The sequence below is a fragment of the Podarcis bocagei genome, assembly GCF_964188305.1.
Source record: "Podarcis bocagei genome assembly, chromosome: 7".
Taxonomy (NCBI): domain Eukaryota; kingdom Metazoa; phylum Chordata; class Lepidosauria; order Squamata; family Lacertidae; genus Podarcis; species Podarcis bocagei.
This window is the reverse complement of record NC_138132.1, coordinates 88,054,025-88,072,434: the sequence shown is the minus strand read 5'-3', so window position 1 is coordinate 88,072,434 and position 18,410 is coordinate 88,054,025. Positions and strand designations below refer to the sequence as shown.

The window sequence follows — 18,410 nt, the reverse complement described above, 5'->3', positions numbered from 1 at the left end:
GATGCTCACTTTGATGTCTGGTGATGCTGCTTCAGGGTACAACCCACCTGTTTGCATGAGCTGAAAGGGTCACAACCTTAGTAGACTGGCACACATCTCCCCCATTGTTTGTTAGGCTGCTGAGTAATGCTGTGCAGTTTTACAGAAAGAACTGGTGGCTGTGGTCTCCTTCCACAATTGGAGGCAGCAGTGCTTCTGAATACCAGTTGCGTGTTGAGACCCCGCAGCCAGCCCCTCGTTGGAAATAACTCACATAAGGACACGGATATTAGGTTTACGTTATTGGGCAAATTTTGGCCACAACTTTATTGAAATTAAAGAATGTGAGCGGTACTGGCTTAGGCATTGATTGGACCTGGCTATATCTGACTCCTGCCCATTATGCAGGAAGTCCCAGTAAGGGTAAGTCACCGGTAGGGGTAGCCCTGTCGATGCGAACCAACTCAAGCTCCCTCTGGTGTTCCCGTCGGGGTCGTGTCAAGGCCTTAGCCCCCAGTTGGGCTTCAGACTAGATCAACCCCCCTCCCCCCCCGATTCCTTTAACGGAATACCGGTGATGGCCACACCTCCCCTCCCCCACACAAGGTCAAACAATGCCTAACTGCAACCCTAACAAAGTTGTGACGATTGCTACGAGGTAGGTGAAAACCAAGTGGCCAGTGCCCATTTGCCAGGTGGAAAAATTCCTACCAGGCCCCTCGGACAACCAAGGCGACCAACCGAAGTCCATAGCAAGGCCATTGCCTAACCTGCAAAATAGGGGGGGGGGCGGGTGATTGAGGAAGCGAGCCAAAGAGGAAGTCCTCTGGCTCGCTCCTCCAATTTAAACGGCCCCGGCCAGCGGGTTGGCTGACCGGGCTCTGACGTGGCCAGGATCCCCCAGGCAACAGGGGACAGAGTCCCCCGCCCCCGGTGGGGAGTGGGTGGCCACGTGGTCCACCACAACTCCTCCCCACTGGGAAGTGGAGCAGATTTGCTGGAAATAGTAGGAAGGGAGAGGACTGCCCTTGTACTAAGGTCCTGTGTGCGGGTTTCCCACAGGCAGCTGGTTGGCCACTGTGAGAACAGGATGCTGGACTATAAAGGCCATTGCCCTGTTCTAGCAGGCTCTTCTTATATTCTTAAAACGTAATGTTATTTATGTATCGGCTTGGTACACATCACCGCAGACTCCCAAGGCCAGGCATGAAACATAATAAATCAATCCCCCCCCCCTTTTTTTTTGTATGCCACCTTTCCAAAGTTAAGACCATCTTTACACAACGACAAACATAAGAAAAGTAGTCATAAACAATAAGCAAAACACCACAAATGCACAACCAAATCCAACAATTTCAACATAAACCATAAAGATAAAAAAATGTAACAGCAACAACTCCAGCAATCCCCCCTGAAAAATGCCCCAGCCCAACATAAGTCTTCAAACTATCAATGTATATTTATGCATCCTTAAGTGAACATACATCTCTTACCTTCTGCAAAAATGGAGGTTGTTTTTGCTTTTTAATGGAAGGGAAATACTGGTGGTCTGTGTAGTATTTCACATTGCATACTGTAGAGGCTAAAATCCTGTCCTGTTTTTTCTTGTTCAGGGATGATTACTGCAGTCGGACTGTCTAACCTGCAGTTCATAGATTTAAACTCTTCTCGGAACCTTTTTGTGCTTGGATTTTCTATCTTCTTTGGACTGGTCCTTCCAAGTTACCTCCGACAAAATCCACTTGTCACAGGTACAAAATTTCCCCTTTTCTTATTCTACTACATGTATTAAAATAAGCTTATGCTGAAACATCTTGTTCTGAACAAAAATGCATTTACACAACCCATGTGGAAATGGATTTTGTAAACATTTCAGCCTGTACTGTCAGCTGTGGCTGCAATTGTTAATCAGTCAGCTGGTATAATTACTTAAAGCTTTAATTGCAGACTAAGATTTGGTTCGCCAGCCGTACTCAATGTTCTTGAAGGCTTCATAGGGCAGCCCTGAAAGAGACTTTGGTCCCTTTCCCCATGGTTAATAAAAATATCTCTTAAACATGGATCCTCCACAATTCTAAGAAGCTTTTTCAAGCTTTTTGAATCTGGTAAGAGAGCTTTGTGGTATCTACTGTAAATTACTTTGCACTCAAGTGAAATGCCCAGGATCTTGATAAAGACACATTTATTTTAGTTAAAAAGAAACAAAAAAAAACTGTAATTACTTAATTAGCCAACTGGTTGTAAGTCCCTGTTAACTGAATAAAAAATCGGTTGACCAGCACTACTGCCTGTTTGTAGAAGCCCACTTCTGGGAGCGAGGACCCATCTGCATTTTAGGCCCTTTTACAAGATAGATCTTTCCGCAGATTAATTGGGGAACATACTGTTGATAGATGCACAATGCTTTTTCTGCTTATTATTATTTGTTAAATTTATATCCTACCCTTCCTTCTGAAGGAGCCCAGATCCACAATTGGGGGGGGGGCATTCTAGAGCAGTTTAAACATTATAAAAACAGTGACAGTTAATAACACCTGAAAGCGGTTACGGTTAAACATTATTCCATCCAGTGATGTCAGGGATGCCAGGGACAGTATCCCTCAGCCATGAAATGCCTGGGTAAACAGGAATGTTTTCAAATTCTTCCTGAAAGTTAATAGTGGGAGCAGAAGCACCTCACTAGGGAGGGTGTTCCATAAACTGGGGACCACCACTGATGGCAAGGGCGAACAAGTTAAGAGCTGGGAGTCTGTTAGGTATGTTTAGCCAGGAGAAGAGACTATCATATAGGAAAAGGAGCAGATTCTTTTTCTCTTGTTCCAAAGGATTGAAACAACAGGTTCAAATCAAAGATGATTTAGACTTGGATGATGCATGCTTCTTTGACAGTGTAAGAGGTGGTGATCAAGCAGAGGCTGTAGTAGTAAATTTACTGCAGTAGGTGGGACTAAATTTCTTTTTGAGGTGCCTTGCAGTTCCATGGTTCCATGAACCCAGCTTACACTGAGTCAGGCCATTGGTCCATCCAGCCCAGTACTGCCTACTCTTAACTGGCAGCAGTTTTCCAAGATGTCAGGCAGAGACCCTACTGCTACTTGCTACCTGATTCTGGACCTAGACCTGTCTGCATCCAAGGCCTGTGCTCTACCAATGAACTATAGCCCTTTCCTAGTAGGAGGGGAAATTGCCTCCCAACTGACTTTTGAGTAGTGCTGTCCATTGTGTCCATGTGAGGGACAGGGTGGGTGGAATAGCAATATATATTGTTTTAGTTCTATTATTACTTAATTACTTTTGAATGATTGTCTTTTATATGTTTTTAGCTTTTTGTATTTTATCTGAGTCATTTTAATTTGTGCAAGTTTCCTTGAGTCCCCGGTATGATGATGATGATGATGATGATGATAAATATAAATATATGAGCATTGCTAAGCAATCCACATCACCAGGTGTTTGTGCTGTGTGGACAGTGTGACTTTGGCTCCTGAAATTGTGTGTATGAATATGGCGGCTCTTCAGATTTTGCTCTAAGTCTCTCCCTCCCCTTTCTGTTCTTGTAGGAATAGCCAGCATTGATCAAGTGTTAAATGTTCTTCTCACTACAGCCATGTTCGTTGGGGGTTGTGTAGCATTTATTTTAGACAACACCATTCCAGGTGAGTAGTGCAACAGGCTGCCTTTCCCCACTGTTTCCCTCCCCTGCTTTCCAGTTGAAGACACGGGTGCTGCTTGAGGCTGAAAATGCGCAGCACAGCCACAGGTTGACACAGAACACAATCCAACAGTGCAAATGGTGTGCTCTTAGGGAATCCTCATTCATTTCTGTGTGGCTCATGGGTTTGTAGGTCCCCTTCTACTGCCTTGAGGCAGCTGGAGCCCCTGTGCACAACTGCACAAGTATCACTTTCCAGGTATCCCACTCAGTGCTCAGGCTGATGGAGTGGGGCCAGCTTTCCTGTGAAAGGGGCTTAGAAGCACATCAGAAGAGCCTGCTGGATCCGGCCAATGGCCCCTCTAGGCCAGCATCCTGTTCTCACAGTGGCCAACCAGATGCCCTGATGCAGGCATGTCCAAAGTCCATTTCGGGGGCCTAATTGGTTTAATCCGGCCCCTGCGGCAGTTTATTTCCTGGCATAAAATCCTAAAAAACCCTCAACAACTTCAATCCTAAGAAAAGTTCAACAACTTTGGTCGGCCCTTAGGTTGGCCCTCACAGTCCTTCACTTCATCAAATCTGGCCACCACTGCATGGGGAGCCCACAAGCAGGCTCTGAGCACAAAAGCACCCTTCTCTCCTTTGGTTTCTAGCAACAGGGGAGCATTGGTTCCTCCAACGGGAGAGGAAGAGCACAGCCATCAGGGCTATCAGTCACTGATGACCCTCTCCTCCATCAATTTGTCTACTCTTTTAAAGCCATCTAGGTTGGTGGCCATATCTGTCTCCTGCAGGAGAGACGCAGGCGGCTCTGTGGTCTAAACCCCTGAGCCTCTTGGGCTCGCTGATTGGAAGGTCGGGGGTTCGAATCCACACAACGGTAGTGAGCTCCCGTTGCTCTGTCCCAGCTTTTGCCAACCTAGCAGTTCGAAAGCACACCAGTGCAAGTAGATAAATAGTTACCACTGTGATGGGAAGGTAAACGACATTTCCATGCGCTCTGGCTTTCATCATGGTGTCCCGTTGTGCCAGAAGCGGTTACTCACAGCCCAGAAAGTTGTCTGTGGACAAACGCCGGCTCCCTCGGCCTGAAAGCAAGATGAGCGCCGCAACCCCATAGTCGCCTTTGACTGGACTTAACCATCCAGGGGTCCTTTACCTTTACCTGCGGGAACAAGTTCCATAGTTTAACTCTGTGTTGCATGAAGGAGGACTTTCTTTGCTCTGTCCTGAATCTTGCAGCATGCAGTTTCATTGGGTGTCCATGAATCCCAGTGTTATTAGAGAGGGGCTTATGTCTCCAATGTTCAGCTCTTGATGCAGCTCTCTCCCTATCCTTTTGATACCCAGGAAGCCCCGAAGAAAGAGGAATCCAGAAATGGAAGAAAGGAGTGTGCAAAGGCAGCAAATCCATCGATGGCATGGAAACTTATGACTTGCCTTTTGGCATGGAATTTGTGAGGAAGTACAAATGCTTCCGCTTTTTACCCATCAGCCCCACCTTCATGGGCTACACATGGAAAGGCTTCAGGCAAAACAGTAGCTGCCAGAGCACAGAGGAGGAGGACTCGGAGGCCACTGTATAGCCCCTGCAGCTGCAGCCCCTGTCGACCAGCTGCAGTGACAGACACCTCTGCAGTTCCTTGCTGACCTTGTTTTGTTTTATGTTTTTTGTATTTCTGCATTTTGAATTCTGGAACCAGAGCCGAAACAGATTAAAAAAAATAGCTTTCCTATTGTGGACAGTGATAGCTATCTATAACGTCTCTCTATAATTACGTTGTGCTTTTTGTTTTGTTTTTAAGAAGTACTGTTAGAATTGCTTTTGCTGATTTTGGCGGGGCAACTACTGTTCAACGTTTAATCCAGATCCAAAATTGGTAAATATTGTAAACACGGCGCTTAAGCAGGCTGTGTCTTTCCCATTTTATAGCTGATACATTCCATTTTTTTATTTAACTCTCATAAGCCCCCAGTCATTTGTTGGCATTATTCTGGCAAATTATACCAAAGTGTTCCATACTAGACAGTGTTTTCAAAGCTTCCCAGCATTGTGTATTGGATGTACCGACAAGTGGTGCCTTTGCACAAGCTTCTGTTCCTAAGAAAGTGACATGGCTCTGGGGTGCTTAACGAGTCCTAGCTGAGCACCTTTTGTGGACAGGGTTGACTGGGGCTTTGCCTCTGGCTGTCGTCAAATTGCACATCCCTGAACCTGACAGATTGCCTAAGCAGCTCACTGTCTTGCATCCCTTCAGGCCAGTCTTTTAAAAGTGATATTTATTAAGCAGCCAAATTCACTACTTCTCAATGGAGAACGGAACTATCTAGTTATCTCTGGATTTGTACTGACCTGCTTCATGCAGTTCTGCCTGTCCCAGAAACAGCCTTCAGTTAATGTTGCCTTTGTGTTTTCCTCCCTTTCTGAGCTTAACATGGGACCTGCTTTTAAAAGAAGAGAGACTGTGTGTGCATCACTGTCCACAGGGTGGTTTAACGGGTATCGGGGGCCCACTGTGGGTGCCATTCAGACTCTTGATTTTTTTCTTCTACTAGTCTTGGCTCTGACATTACATAGCTGTTAATGCTCATCATGCATTTATAATTGTAAAAAAAATTATTCCTGTGTAATGTTCTTACTGTTGCAGATTAGTTTTTAGACATCAGCATTTTGTTCCTTTCTTATTGTCACCCCCCCACCCCCCGATGTGGCCCAAAAGGCATTTTTGAAGCTGTGGAAAGATTTGTTAGAGAGGCATTAGGGTAAGTCTTCTCTCAAAGCCTGTACTCTCAAAGTCGGTGTGATCTAAAGTGCTCCTGTTTTGTATCTCTATTTCTTTTTTGGTTCCCAACACAGGTACTGTACATTTGTTGCCAGTTTCTTGAGCATGAGAGGCATAAAGCCACTCTTGTTGATTACTGAGGCTATTAGGGTTTGAGAAAGGTGTAAGGAGTGTTGATGTATCAGTATTGAATGGTGGGGAAGGGAAGGCAATCAGCAGATGGTGGGTGTTTCCCACCATTTCAGTGACATTTTCATTGTATAGCTTTTCACATCAGGGTTATATCCCCTCTCTCATCTTTCTTCAGAGACCTTGCAGCAGTTTGCTGTCTTGGATTCAAACCAGGTATCACGAAAACCAGCCCAAAAAGTAGCTGCTTTTAAATTTTTTAAAAAGGTTAAATCGGGGCTGTTGCATGAGCTTCAGAAACTAAGGCCACAACCCTGTGCATACTCACCTAGGATTAAGCTCCACTGGGCGCAGTGGGACTTCTGAGTAAAAGCACAGGGGCAGCATGTTTGCTTTCCACCTTTATTTTATGAGCAACCAAAGAAAAGGTGGGTGGAAAGGAACCGCCCCCCTATAGGTGGCTTATAATAATGCAAAATGCCAAAGCCAAGATTTTCCGCACACATTAGAGCAGCCTTCGCCAACTTGGCGCCCTCCAGATATTTTGTGCTACAATCCCCTTCCGCCCCAGCCAGACTGGCCATATGGGAATTGCAGTCCAAAATCTAGAGGACACCAGGTTGTCGAAGGCTGCATTAGAGAAGCAAATGTTGTGTATTCATAACATTGTCAGAATTTAGTATATCCTTGTTTGGGTCATTTTTGTTTTCTAAGGTGCCGGTTGTTTGTTTATAGCAGAACTGAAGATGTCACTGAATGTGATGCACTACTGTAATAACACTCTTCCACAGCTTCCCCTTTTGCTTCAGTAAAGGAGTAGATCTCCAATAGATTGGGCCCAGCGCAGTAAATAAGAAAGATGGGCTGTTACATGTGCCCTGCTACCAGCTGTGTGGCTACAGCTGTCTTGAGTAGCTTTCATATTCTGCTAACAACTGCGGCAAGGTAAGCACCCAACTTCTTCAGTAGCCGCTTGACACATGCAGCTAAGAGCTAGTCCATATATCACACAGAAGGAAAAGAGGTGTTAAAGTGATCCATCCTTCTTGTCTCACTTCTGAGGTGCAAATGACGTGAGTTTTTAAAATGCCCTCCTGGGATATAGATCTATGGAATGAAATGTTTCCAGAGTCTTGCAGTGTTTACAGGTGCAGTCCGCTTTACTCTGCGCCCCCATATATATATATATTCTGAGAGAGACGAGGCAGGTTCACTTTGAAAGGCAAAGTGGTTAAAGCGAAGGCCGTGGCGGGTTTTCTCTTGCAGAAGCAACCACAAGAGGGCATTGCAATTGCTGCTGCTTTTAGAAAAGATTTTTGACAGCCTGGATGCAGAGCATCCAGAAGGGTCAGGTGCTTTTGCAGTTGTGGCAAGAATACTTTGTTGTCCTGAGAAGAAAGCATGCTTTTAACTTTGGAGAGAATTTTGAGAGTCCAAGATAGGAAAGTGTAGTGAGATAGCAGGTCTTGGGTATCATTAAGAGCAGGAGATGGGAGTCAAGCACCATTAAAGCCAAAGAGCACAGCAGTGTTCTTTCACAGCTCCCATTAATTTCAGTGATGTTGGACACATGAATGGCAGATGGCACCCTGTGTTAATTAGTGGGAAGAACCATAATCTGCGCCTTGTCCAACTCGGGGATCAAAATGGCTTAGGGCTGTATTCCTAAGAGAGAATTCAGAAAACTCATTTTTCTGGATAACCTCCAAGGCCTGTGAATTTCAATCAAGGGGAGGTATTTGATGTACCTCTTGTTAACTTTTCAAAGTATTGTATGAACTTCAGCTAGCAGACATTGGGCTCCAACCGTATATATGCTGTGTTTGGAGTAGATCCCAGTATTGTGTGAGAGCAAAGAACGGTTAGCTCCTTACATGTATCCTAGCTGGAAGGAAGTCAGAACAAGGTAGTGATGCTTTGAATTGTGTGCTTATTGTAGCCTCCTGTCTTTCTGCTATAAAACAATGCTGCCCAGACAGATCACCTTATGAGAGAGGTTGGGGGAAATCACTGACAAATTTCGGTTAAAAGAAATAAATATTCATGACTAAACCATCACTGTCATGTCAAAGATCTAGAAACGTATATTGAAAGCAAAACAATTTCTGAGCTTTTGTATTTAAAATAAAAACCTATGTTAATTTTTTTTAATTAACTACTCTGGCTACGATTTATGAATGTGTCTTATAAAATTATGCCTCTTGAATTTATATTTAATGGTTAATTTTATCTGTGATTGAAAAAAAAAGTATTAATCAGAATAAGATGCATCAGGGAAGGAGTTTTTAAATTTACACAGTCAATTTGTCTTAACATCCTTTAATACTAACTTTCAATATGGCAACTTTGTACATGAATATTGCAGTATTCTATTTCCATAGACTTAAAAAAACCACACCCAACGAGTAACATTTCCACCCAGGATAAAAATTGTCACAGGTTTCCTGGGCGGGAGTGATATGATTGTCATGACAATGTCATGTGATAGAATTTCTTCATTGACGAATTGCTAGTGATTGTTTATACTTTATTTACCCATGCTTATGTCCTTTAAGTAAAAACAGAGAGGAGTTATTGATCACCTCTCTCTTGAAAACATTGGTACCGGTAACAGCATTGCTTGTGTACTAGCAATGGAACATGTTGAGCCCAGAGCAGTCCAACCATGAGACGAGATGCATGGCCATCTGACAGAGTAGCTTTTGATTCTGACTCCTGTTCAGCAGGTGACACTGTGGGAGGCATCCACACCCTTGCTCCCGGGGGAACAATCCACAGGGACGTTCTCCTACTTCCTTGAAGCGAACAGGGGTTAACTGTGCTTTCCCCCTGCTGCTGTTCGTTTCCATGAGGCTTGTGAAGGAGAACTTTGCTGCGTTAATTACTTTGTATATGTTTGGAGTCAGGAGGTTGAAAACGCCTTTTGGATTTTCTGCCTCAAACACCAAAATGTCTCTGGCCGGCTCTGGTTGAGAATTAGAAAGAGATGCTAATCAGATGCAAAGATTAAGCAATCAGACCAAAACATGTCAACCTCTCACTGATGGCACAGTTAGGCTCTAGCCTTCTATCATCTATGAAGTGCCAAATTCTGATGGCATGCATAACTTCAGGCTTCTTCCCATGTTATGGTTAAGGACAAGGAGCGTCCTTAGAGCCACTCGCCCTCTCTGTTTTTCACCTTGGTGCCTCCTTGCTTTCAGCCCAATCCCAGCCATGAACTCTGCAGGTAGGGTTCCTAAAACGATTCCTGTAGGAGTCGATGGGAGGAATTGGGGAGAGCCTAATGTTTCAGGAGCTGATGGTTTAAAGCCATTGGCTAGCCTGAGCCTACTTCACTGGCTGAAGTATGTTTTCCACATATATCAAGGTGCTCCAAGGATGCAGCTGCCTCTCTATTTGGCTGCTTTTGCCTCCCAGAAAGAAGAATAACCCAGCCTAGTGAAGGTGTTTGTGGGAAGGCGTATGATAAGGCTGCTTGTACACTCTTGGGGTTTCGATAGGCCCAAATTCAAAACGGGCCATCTGGTTCTCGACTGCCGTTCCCTTCCCTTTTGTTAGATTGCAAGGGGCAGAGCCTCAAAGGTGACTCCCATCCCACTTTCCCCTTTGCTCAGTGCCCAGAAGCAGCCTCCTTTCCCTTTACACCATAAAGTGGAGAAGCAGCCCTGTGCCATCGGACCTGTGCCTGCATTCCAAAGTGACGACGCAACTCATATCTCAATATGCATGACAGACCAGCACAAAATGGCCTCTCTCTCCCCCCCCCCCTTCTCCAGTGGCCTTCTTGAACCAAAAAATAACCAACCTTTCACCACCAGAAGGCGGCGGCGTTGGGAGCAAGATACACTCACCATTTGTATTTTGTATGGTTTTCTTTTGCATGGTGCATGGTGCATATATAGAGTTTCTCACTCAAAACAGTTTCTTAACCTGCCTGGATGGAGGAGAGCAGACTGCTGGGGCTTCCCATTTTGTAGTGGTAGATCCTTTCCCATCTGTGCTGTGAGGCGGCCACGTGCTCACCAGTATTCAGCTTCTGCCCATTAGTCTCTATAACCGTTATAGTGCTGGGCTGCTTTAAGTATTGAGAATTCACCTTGAGTGGCATCAAAAACATTCCTGTCTGGTTATAATTTGCTTGTGGCTGTGATTAGTCATCAGTACATATTTGATAGCAGAGAATTCCCTTGTCTATTGCCTGACATCTTTCCAAGTGAACCATCTTGCTGTCAATCCAAACTCTAGTGCATCTTCTTTTTCTCCTCTTGGGTCTGTTCATAATAACAACTTTTGATGTAACAAACTCTTTTGACTGTTTTTTAGACAGTGGGGATAAATAATAATATTCTTTTTCCCATGAGTTTTTTTTTGTGAATGACTTTTGACTGCACAATCTCATGTTACAAACCAAGTTGGGTTTTTCCTCTGAGATGTGTAATTCTTTTATTGAGATTTTTATGAATTTTGTTGTGTTTTGTTGGGATATTTTTTTCTAACATTGCTTTATTAAACGTTGAAATATTTAAGAAATATGTAATATTTGGACCAGATGTTGTGAATAATAGTAGATAAATACTATTTTATTCTGTATTTTTAAAAGCTGTTCAGTATAAATAAAAGTTGACTTAGATGCAACTTTGCAACTGGACTGTCGTGGTCATTCTTCTGAGACAGAAGAACCAACATTAAGATGAACAGATGGCCAGCTCACGCCAAATGCTTGTTTAATAAGATGTAGTTGATGCCCAGAGACAGAGAGCTCTTTCTGTCTCTGCGCTACACTAGCAAACTCAACAGGTTCTCCTCCTTACAGGTACTGTAGACTGCAGTACCTTGGAGAGCTACATCAGGAAAAGCCGGAAACTGGGTTTGCCTCTCTGTAACCCTTCAGTCCCCTTCTGAGTAATAACCTGGAGCTTTTTAACTTCAGTTTTCCCCCAGCATGGTGCATATCAATTTGATTAATGCAATTGATTCTTGCAGTCCATGCACTTAGGACTTCAACCAGGGGCCCCTACAGAACGAAGATGCCACTAGCCTTAAGGTTATTAAGTGCGGAACAAAATGTGTAGCAAAATAATTAAACACAAAGTCAGAGGTTGTCGTCCCTGCAAGCCTCCAGAAAAAAATTAATCCAGAAATTGAACCAGCTTCTTCATCCTATATTGAATGCCTTGCAGAGTAAAACAGTAGCTCACCTTGGTCTTGTACCACTATTTTTGAATATATACAATGCCAAATGCTATTCTTTATATAGCACCACCAGTGTGTGTGTGTGTGATGTTTTACAGGGTTCAAGAGGGCAAGTCCCTGCCCTGATGAGGTGGTGACTGCCAGATATTCTTTAGCTGTGGTTCCTGCACTGCAGGGAGCTGGACAAGATGACCCCTGGATTAAGGGTTTTCCAGAGTAACTTGCTACCACTTGCTTTACCCCCCCCCCCAAAAAATAATAATCTTGGGGTTGCTGATCTAGTCAAATTAAGGGATGAATGAATTACTGCCTGGTTCCCATAGTCCCAGCCTGTCCCCCCCCCCCACCAGTCATACCAGGGATGATGAAAGGTGCAGTCTGAAAATATCTAGGGGGGCACAGCCCCCACGTCTCTGTCCCAAGTAGTTTCCTGCAATGCCTAATGAGTTGGGTCAGCCCTGGTTGTATTTCAAAGGACAATAAAGTAAAAACTAGTATTTCAAGAGTGATATGTTTGCAGGATGCTGAAACAGGCCTCGAATAGCTTTTTCTGAAACAAAGCCTGTCTGATAATGTTCTCTTCCATTTGGCTTTCTCATTCCAAGTGGGAGGTAGCCCTGCTCCCCACAAAAAAACAAACCTGATGTTAGTCCAGGCACATGCCGTGTGTGAAATATTACCAGGTTCCCTCTCAGGGCTGTCTCCTGAGCGAGCTGGCTCTCTAGAAATAGGTCACAATTTATAAATAGAACTGACTTAACAGTTTCTCCTCCATTCCTGTTAGTCGTTTCACTTCTTTGCCACCAAGGCCCCAACTTATGCAGTAATTAGCGGGTGTGTGTGTGTGTGTGTGTGTGTGTGTGTGTGTGTGTGTGTGTGAATGCTTAGGATCCGTTTTCAAGAGCCACAATAAGTTAGCTATTCCCAGAGGAAATAGTTGGCTCTTTTGTTAATATTATGGGCAACAATACTGGATGCGACTTGCCCAAATTGAGTTCTAATGAATGTTTAATGTGACAAGAAGGCCAAACTAATGGCAATAAGAAAACAGCCCTTTGTGAAGGAAAATAAAACGGAGGGTTTTACTTCCTCGCAATTAGATACTTGATATGGAGGGCAATCAGCACATACATGAATGATTGTGAATACTGCAAATTATTTCAGCTCAGAGGCAGGAGCTTCAAAGGTGTGCAGAATTAATGTCAACGCACCTCTTTTATTGGTGGATAACCTTGGGAAACCTTGTTTTTCTAACTTGGGTTTCCTGAAGTTCATTCTGTGGAAGACTAGCCGTGATTTTAAAAGGGTTCACTAAAGAACAATATGAAAGGATGTTTTGCATGTTTAAGTCTATTAGTGCGAGAGGCTGTGCCAACATCTGTAGCTCCTGCTGTGATTATGAAAAGCAGCATTTTCCTTGTGGCTCCCAAGGTGTGGGACTCCTCTTTCCCCACCAGCACAATAGAGCCCCCCCCTACACTGTCTGTGTCCAGCATCAGATTAAGATGCATGAATCCCCCAGGTTCATAGATCTGGCTGATGTTTTGTTAACCCACTCCTCTTTTAATTAAAGTTGTGAATCCGTGGTTCATCCACGGAGCAACTGCGCTCCTCCACAGTCACCTGGGCACAGGAGGCCAGGTAACAAAGGAGGCAATCAGAATTGTAGAGTTGTGACTCAGGGTCCTCCAACCCCCTGCAATTCAGGAACCACAGCTAAAGAATCCCTGACAGGTGACCATCCAAGGTCTGTTTAGAAACCTCCAGTGAAAGGAGTCTCCTCCACTGTTGAATGCCTCTTAGTGTCGGAAAGGTTTTCCTAATCTTTAGTGGAAATCTCCTTTCTTCTCACTGGAATCCATTGGTTCGGGCCCTCTCAGTCTTCTCAAATGACAAATGGCCATTGGATTCCAATGGCAAGAAAGGAAATTGTGACTCAACATGAGGCAAAATTTTCTGTTGAACATTGGGATGGACTTTCTCGGAATCACAGAATCGGAGAGTCTGGAAGGGACCCCAAGGATCATCCAACCCCCCCATGTGGCGGACTCTCCTTCGTTGTGGGTTTTCAAAGCAGGTGATGATGATGATGATGATGATGATGATGATGATGATGATGATGATGATGATTTATTTATACCCCGCCCATCTGGCTGGGTTTCACCAGCCATTCTGGGTGGCTTCCAACAAAACACTAGAATACAATAACCTATTAAACATTAAAATCTTCCCCTTCCTTCAGATGTCTTCTAAAAGTTTGGTAGTTATTTTTCTCTTTGACATCTGATGGGAGGGCGTTCAACAGGGTGGGTGCCACTATCGAGAAGGCCCTCTGCCTGGTTCCCTGTAACTTGGCTTCTTGCAGTGAGGGAACCGCCAGAATGCCCTCGGCGCTGGACCTCAGTGTCCGGGTAGAACGATGGGGGTGGAGACGCTCCTTCAGGTATACTGGACTGAGGCTGTTTAGGGCTTTAAAGGTCAGCACCAATACTTTGAATTGTGCTCAGAAACGTACTGGGAGCCAATGTAGGTCTTTCAGGACCGGTGTTATATGGTCTCGGCGCTCCCAGTCCCCAGTCTAGCTGCCACATTCTGGATTAATTGCAGTTTCCTGCTCACCTTCAAAGGTAGCCCCACGTAGAGCGCATTGTAGTCCAAGCGAGAGATAACTAGAGCATGCACCACTCTGGCGAGATAAGTCCTTGCTCGGGGATTCTGGAGCTGCAACGCAGGGAGGGGTGGACTAGAAGACCCTTGGGGGTCCCTAACCAACGTGACGGTCCCTTTGGCTGCCCTGGCTTCTCTTGCTCCAAAGGGGGCAGCAGGTTTTTGGAGGTCCGAGGCTAGCAAAACCCTGCCAACCCTGGAGGGACCCCCAGAGGCCGGGATCCCTAGCACCCCTCCAGCCCAGCGAGGGGCGGGCAAGGCTCCGCTCGATAGCATTCTCTGGCCGGGCTCACCCCCCGCAGCCCCCCAGCAGCGGGAGGAGCCTCCAATGAGCCGGCGATTGGCTGGGCGGCGGCGGGGAGGGGGCGCCCGAGAGAGAGGCCGGCCGGCCGGCCGGCGGGGGCGGGGACTCCTCCCCGGCAGCTGCGAGGAGGGGATCCGGGCGGCCGCCGCCGTCGTCTGCTGCCTGCGAGGACGCCCAGCCGCGGAATCGGGGCCGGGGAGGGGCGCTCCCGGTAAGTTGCAGCCGGACCTCGCCTGGTGGAGGGAGGGGGCGCAACAAAGACGCACGCGCACCCCCCCCCCCGGGGGCCCGAAAGACTCTCCGCATCTTCCGACGGCCGGACAGAACAGACCCACGAGGTGCATGGGGGGCGGGCGGGGGGGGGATGCTGCCTGGGGAGACTCGGCCGAGTTTGGAAGGAACCCCCACCCCGGAAGAAGCCCCTTTAGATTCGTGGGCGCCCAACTGGGCGAAGGCGACTGCTCTCCCTGCGCCCTTCTCGGAGTTGGGCGGGACTGGCGGGGGGGGTGTGGAACCCCCAGGAACCCCGCTCCCCACTGCTTATCCCTGATCTATCCGCTCATCCCCAACCGCCTTGCTTCCGAGTAAACCCGTCTGGTGTAGACGGAGAAGAGACCTAGAGATCTGGAGCCCATCCTTCCCGGAGCGGGGCGCGGAGAAGAGGAGGGTCTCCTGCGCAAGCAGCTGTTCAGATGGAGGAATGAATGAATGGGAATTGAGGGGAGGAGCGGGCCCCTTTGTGGCTCCCATTCATTGCGCTAGGTGCTTATGCATGCAGGCAGGATCGGGCCCAGGACGACTTTCTGACACTCTCTGGGAGGAGAGTGTATTAGTGGTTAAGAGGAAACAGTTTGTGCTGCTGTTTCTGGCGCGGGGTGGGACAGGCCAGGACTCCTGGGTTCTCTCTTGAGTGGGGTGAAAGAAGAGGATATTAATTAATTAAGGAAGGCCACCCCAGGGACTGGGAATTTGGGGAGGGGATTCCCTTACTCTAGGTGGGTGACTCCTCCCTCCCCATCGCTTTGTGTCTCTCTGTTCATCCCTCCCCGTGATGGACTGTCGCTGCCTTTGTGGCTGGCTGTACCATCTCTGCCCCCCCCCCCCGGGTAATTTGTTATCTGCCACTGGGACTCAGATTCTCAGCTCCACAGAGGATGAGGAAGTGGGTGGGGGAGGGGAGGGGCGGCTGAAAGAGGAAGAAAGTGGGGCTTGTGAGTTTTGCAAAGTGCTGCACTACGCATAGGGGTGAGTCTGTCTATTCCTGTTAACCATTAGCTTTGGGGGGGGGGTTGGACTTTAGCTGGGTGGAAAGAGAGCTTGCATGTTACTCTTGTTGGTTGTACCCCAGACATGCCTCCTAAATGCACTGGATTGTTAATTTGGGTGTGTTGAGGCTCTTTCCCCTGCACTTAAATCCAATTACATCTGATGAAGTAGGCCTAGTCTCAATAAACGTCTACCAGTTTTTTTGTTAGTGCCAAAAGATTCTTCTCTTGCGATGGACTTCATTTCCATCTACAAACTTTTGCTTTGCTTCTCTTCTGCCTGCCTTTGAGACTCTCTCAAAGTCTTCCTTCCATTTTGCCCAGCTCTAGCAAATAACCTCCAGTATAACATTTAATGTTCAGCAAGATCTCTTCTGGAGCACCACATCTGCATATTTCTTAATCTGCTCTGTCCCTGAAGGATGGGTAATATTCAAAATAATAATATCCAGCTCTGGAATCAATGGCTTCCAAGTGCAGAAGAATCAGTTGCTGGCTGCCCCTTCTTCATTTCTTCCTCCCATACCAAGACTGTGTGAAAGAGGGGTGGAGCACCACATTCTTCCCTGATAGTTCATATGTGGTTTGTTCTCGGTTCTTAACTGATTCTGCAGGCGGCACAAACCAACAGTTCTTCTGTGTTCAGTTTTGGTGGGCAGCATGAACAACATTTAATTCTCTGACTTTTTCTAGTGATCAGGTTGTTTTAGGAGTACTAAACATATGCATTCCTAGCTTCAGCTTTTTTGTGTTCTAAAAGGACCCTAACAATCTTGATAGCTCTGCCATTAAGACTCAGGCCTTCTCAATTTTCATCTTGTCACTAAGCAGTTGGGTCAGAGAAGATGCCATTCAGTGGCAGAACACAAACTTTGCATGTAAAAGTTCCCAGGTTCAGTCCCCAGCAGCTCCAGTAAAGGTAAAGGGACCCCTGACCATTAGGTCCAGTCATGACCGACACTGGGGTTGCGGTGCTCATCTTGCTTTATTGGCCAAGGGAGCCGGCGTACAGCTTCCGGGTCATGTGGCCAGCACGACTAAGCCGCTTCTGGCGAACCAGAGCAGCGCACAGAAACGCCGTTTACCTTCCCGCCGGAGTGGTACCTATTTATCTACTTGCACTTTGACATGCTTTCGAACTGCTAGGTGGGCAGGAGCAGGGACCGAGCAACGGGAGCTCACCCCGTCATGGGGATTCGAACCGCCGACCTTCTGATCGGCAAGTCCTATTCTCTGTGGTTTAACCCACAGTGCCCCCCGCGTCCCCTAGCAGCTCCAGTGGGCCAAACCTAAACAGAACGGAGAGCCCCGCTTTGTTTAACAAGCCCCCCACCCCCAGAGGAGGACTCATGAACCCTGGAAACACACTTGGGTTCAATGTACCCTGATCCACACCTGGGGACCTGCTTTGTACCCTTTCGTGGCTTTGCTGCTCTTGAATTCCATGGCAGGTGGGATAGAAATGTAATGAAATAAGCAAGGAATTGATGCTAAACTAAATTGTGCTACAAAATAAATTATTGCTGAATGCTGAAAATCTAGGAAAAAAGATTTCAGAAGAGTTAAACAGTGTCTGGAAAACCTTAATGAGGCTTAAGTGAACATGCTGCATTAAGCAGAGAGAAGCATTTTTTGTTCCAAGCTGGGCTCGTTTCCTAACTTTTGGAAGGGGAGATACAAAAACCAAATGCTCCAGCTGATTAATTTCCTTATTAGTGTGCCAGAGGGTTCCGAGTAGTAGATTTGCCCATTTGCCTAGCACAAGTGAAAACTAGACCCAGGCAACCAGGCAAGGAAACTGTTTATTTACAAATTAGAAAAGGTTTGCCTTTGCCTTCCGTGCTATTAAAGTGCCCAGAAATTGCAATATATGCATATTTGAGCAGGCAGACTAATAATTAGTTTTGTTGGCTATGAATTCCACTTGGACAGGTGAAATTTATTTGCATAGGTGCACCTGGATGGTGCAGTGGCTTCCAGTGAGAGTTTGTGAGCTCCCACCGGAAGCCGCAGTCGTATGACCCCAGCAGTGGCAATGGGGGTGCCACCCCATGTGGGGTTCTGCAGCCTGAGGCAGCCACTTCAGTCTGCCTTATGGGCTGGCCGGCCAGCCCTGAGGCAGCCAAAAGTCTGGATTCACTTTTTAAGGCTGTGGAGAGCTATAGAACTACTGCGAGCAAGGGAACTGTTAGAAGAGAGGAAACAGGAGAGAGGGGTCCAAGTGGACCCTGGTGCCTGCAGACAAAGAGACCTAATGGATGGGTTAATTGAAACAGAAGGAAGAAAGATCAGTGGGAGAGTGCAGGGTGGGTTTCTAAGCCAAGGATTTGGGATTCTTGGCAGAAGGGTGCAGGGAACTGCAGCTGGCAAGAGGGAAGGCATTGCTTGCGGAGGAAAGTCCAGAGGCAGAGCCAAAGGGGGCGATTTCCAGA

The 18,410-nt window shown here is 46.5% G+C and overlaps 2 protein-coding genes across 11 annotated transcripts in view; both read left to right on the top strand.

The window, feature by feature from the left end:
• SLC23A2 (solute carrier family 23 member 2) overlaps positions 1 to 11,197 on the top strand; it is an 87,552-nt gene extending 76,355 nt beyond the window's left edge. For all 10 annotated transcript variants that reach the window (XM_081203068.1, XM_081203064.1, XM_081203066.1 and 7 more), the window contains 3 exons: positions 1,593 to 1,730; positions 3,540 to 3,635; positions 4,985 to 11,197. In XM_081203068.1, coding sequence (XP_081059194.1) covers positions 1,593 to 1,730; positions 3,540 to 3,635; positions 4,985 to 5,220 — 470 coding nt within the window. In that variant the 3' untranslated portion in view covers positions 5,221 to 11,197. The remainder of the gene's footprint in view (positions 1 to 1,592; positions 1,731 to 3,539; positions 3,636 to 4,984) is intronic.
• Positions 11,198 to 14,819: 3,622 nt separating this feature from the next.
• The window catches only part of RASSF2 (Ras association domain family member 2), a 53,206-nt gene continuing 49,615 nt past the window's right edge, over positions 14,820 to 18,410 (top strand). The window contains exon 1 of the mRNA XM_081203328.1: positions 14,820 to 14,924. The gene's annotated coding sequence lies outside the window, so the exon portion shown is untranslated. The remainder of the gene's footprint in view (positions 14,925 to 18,410) is intronic.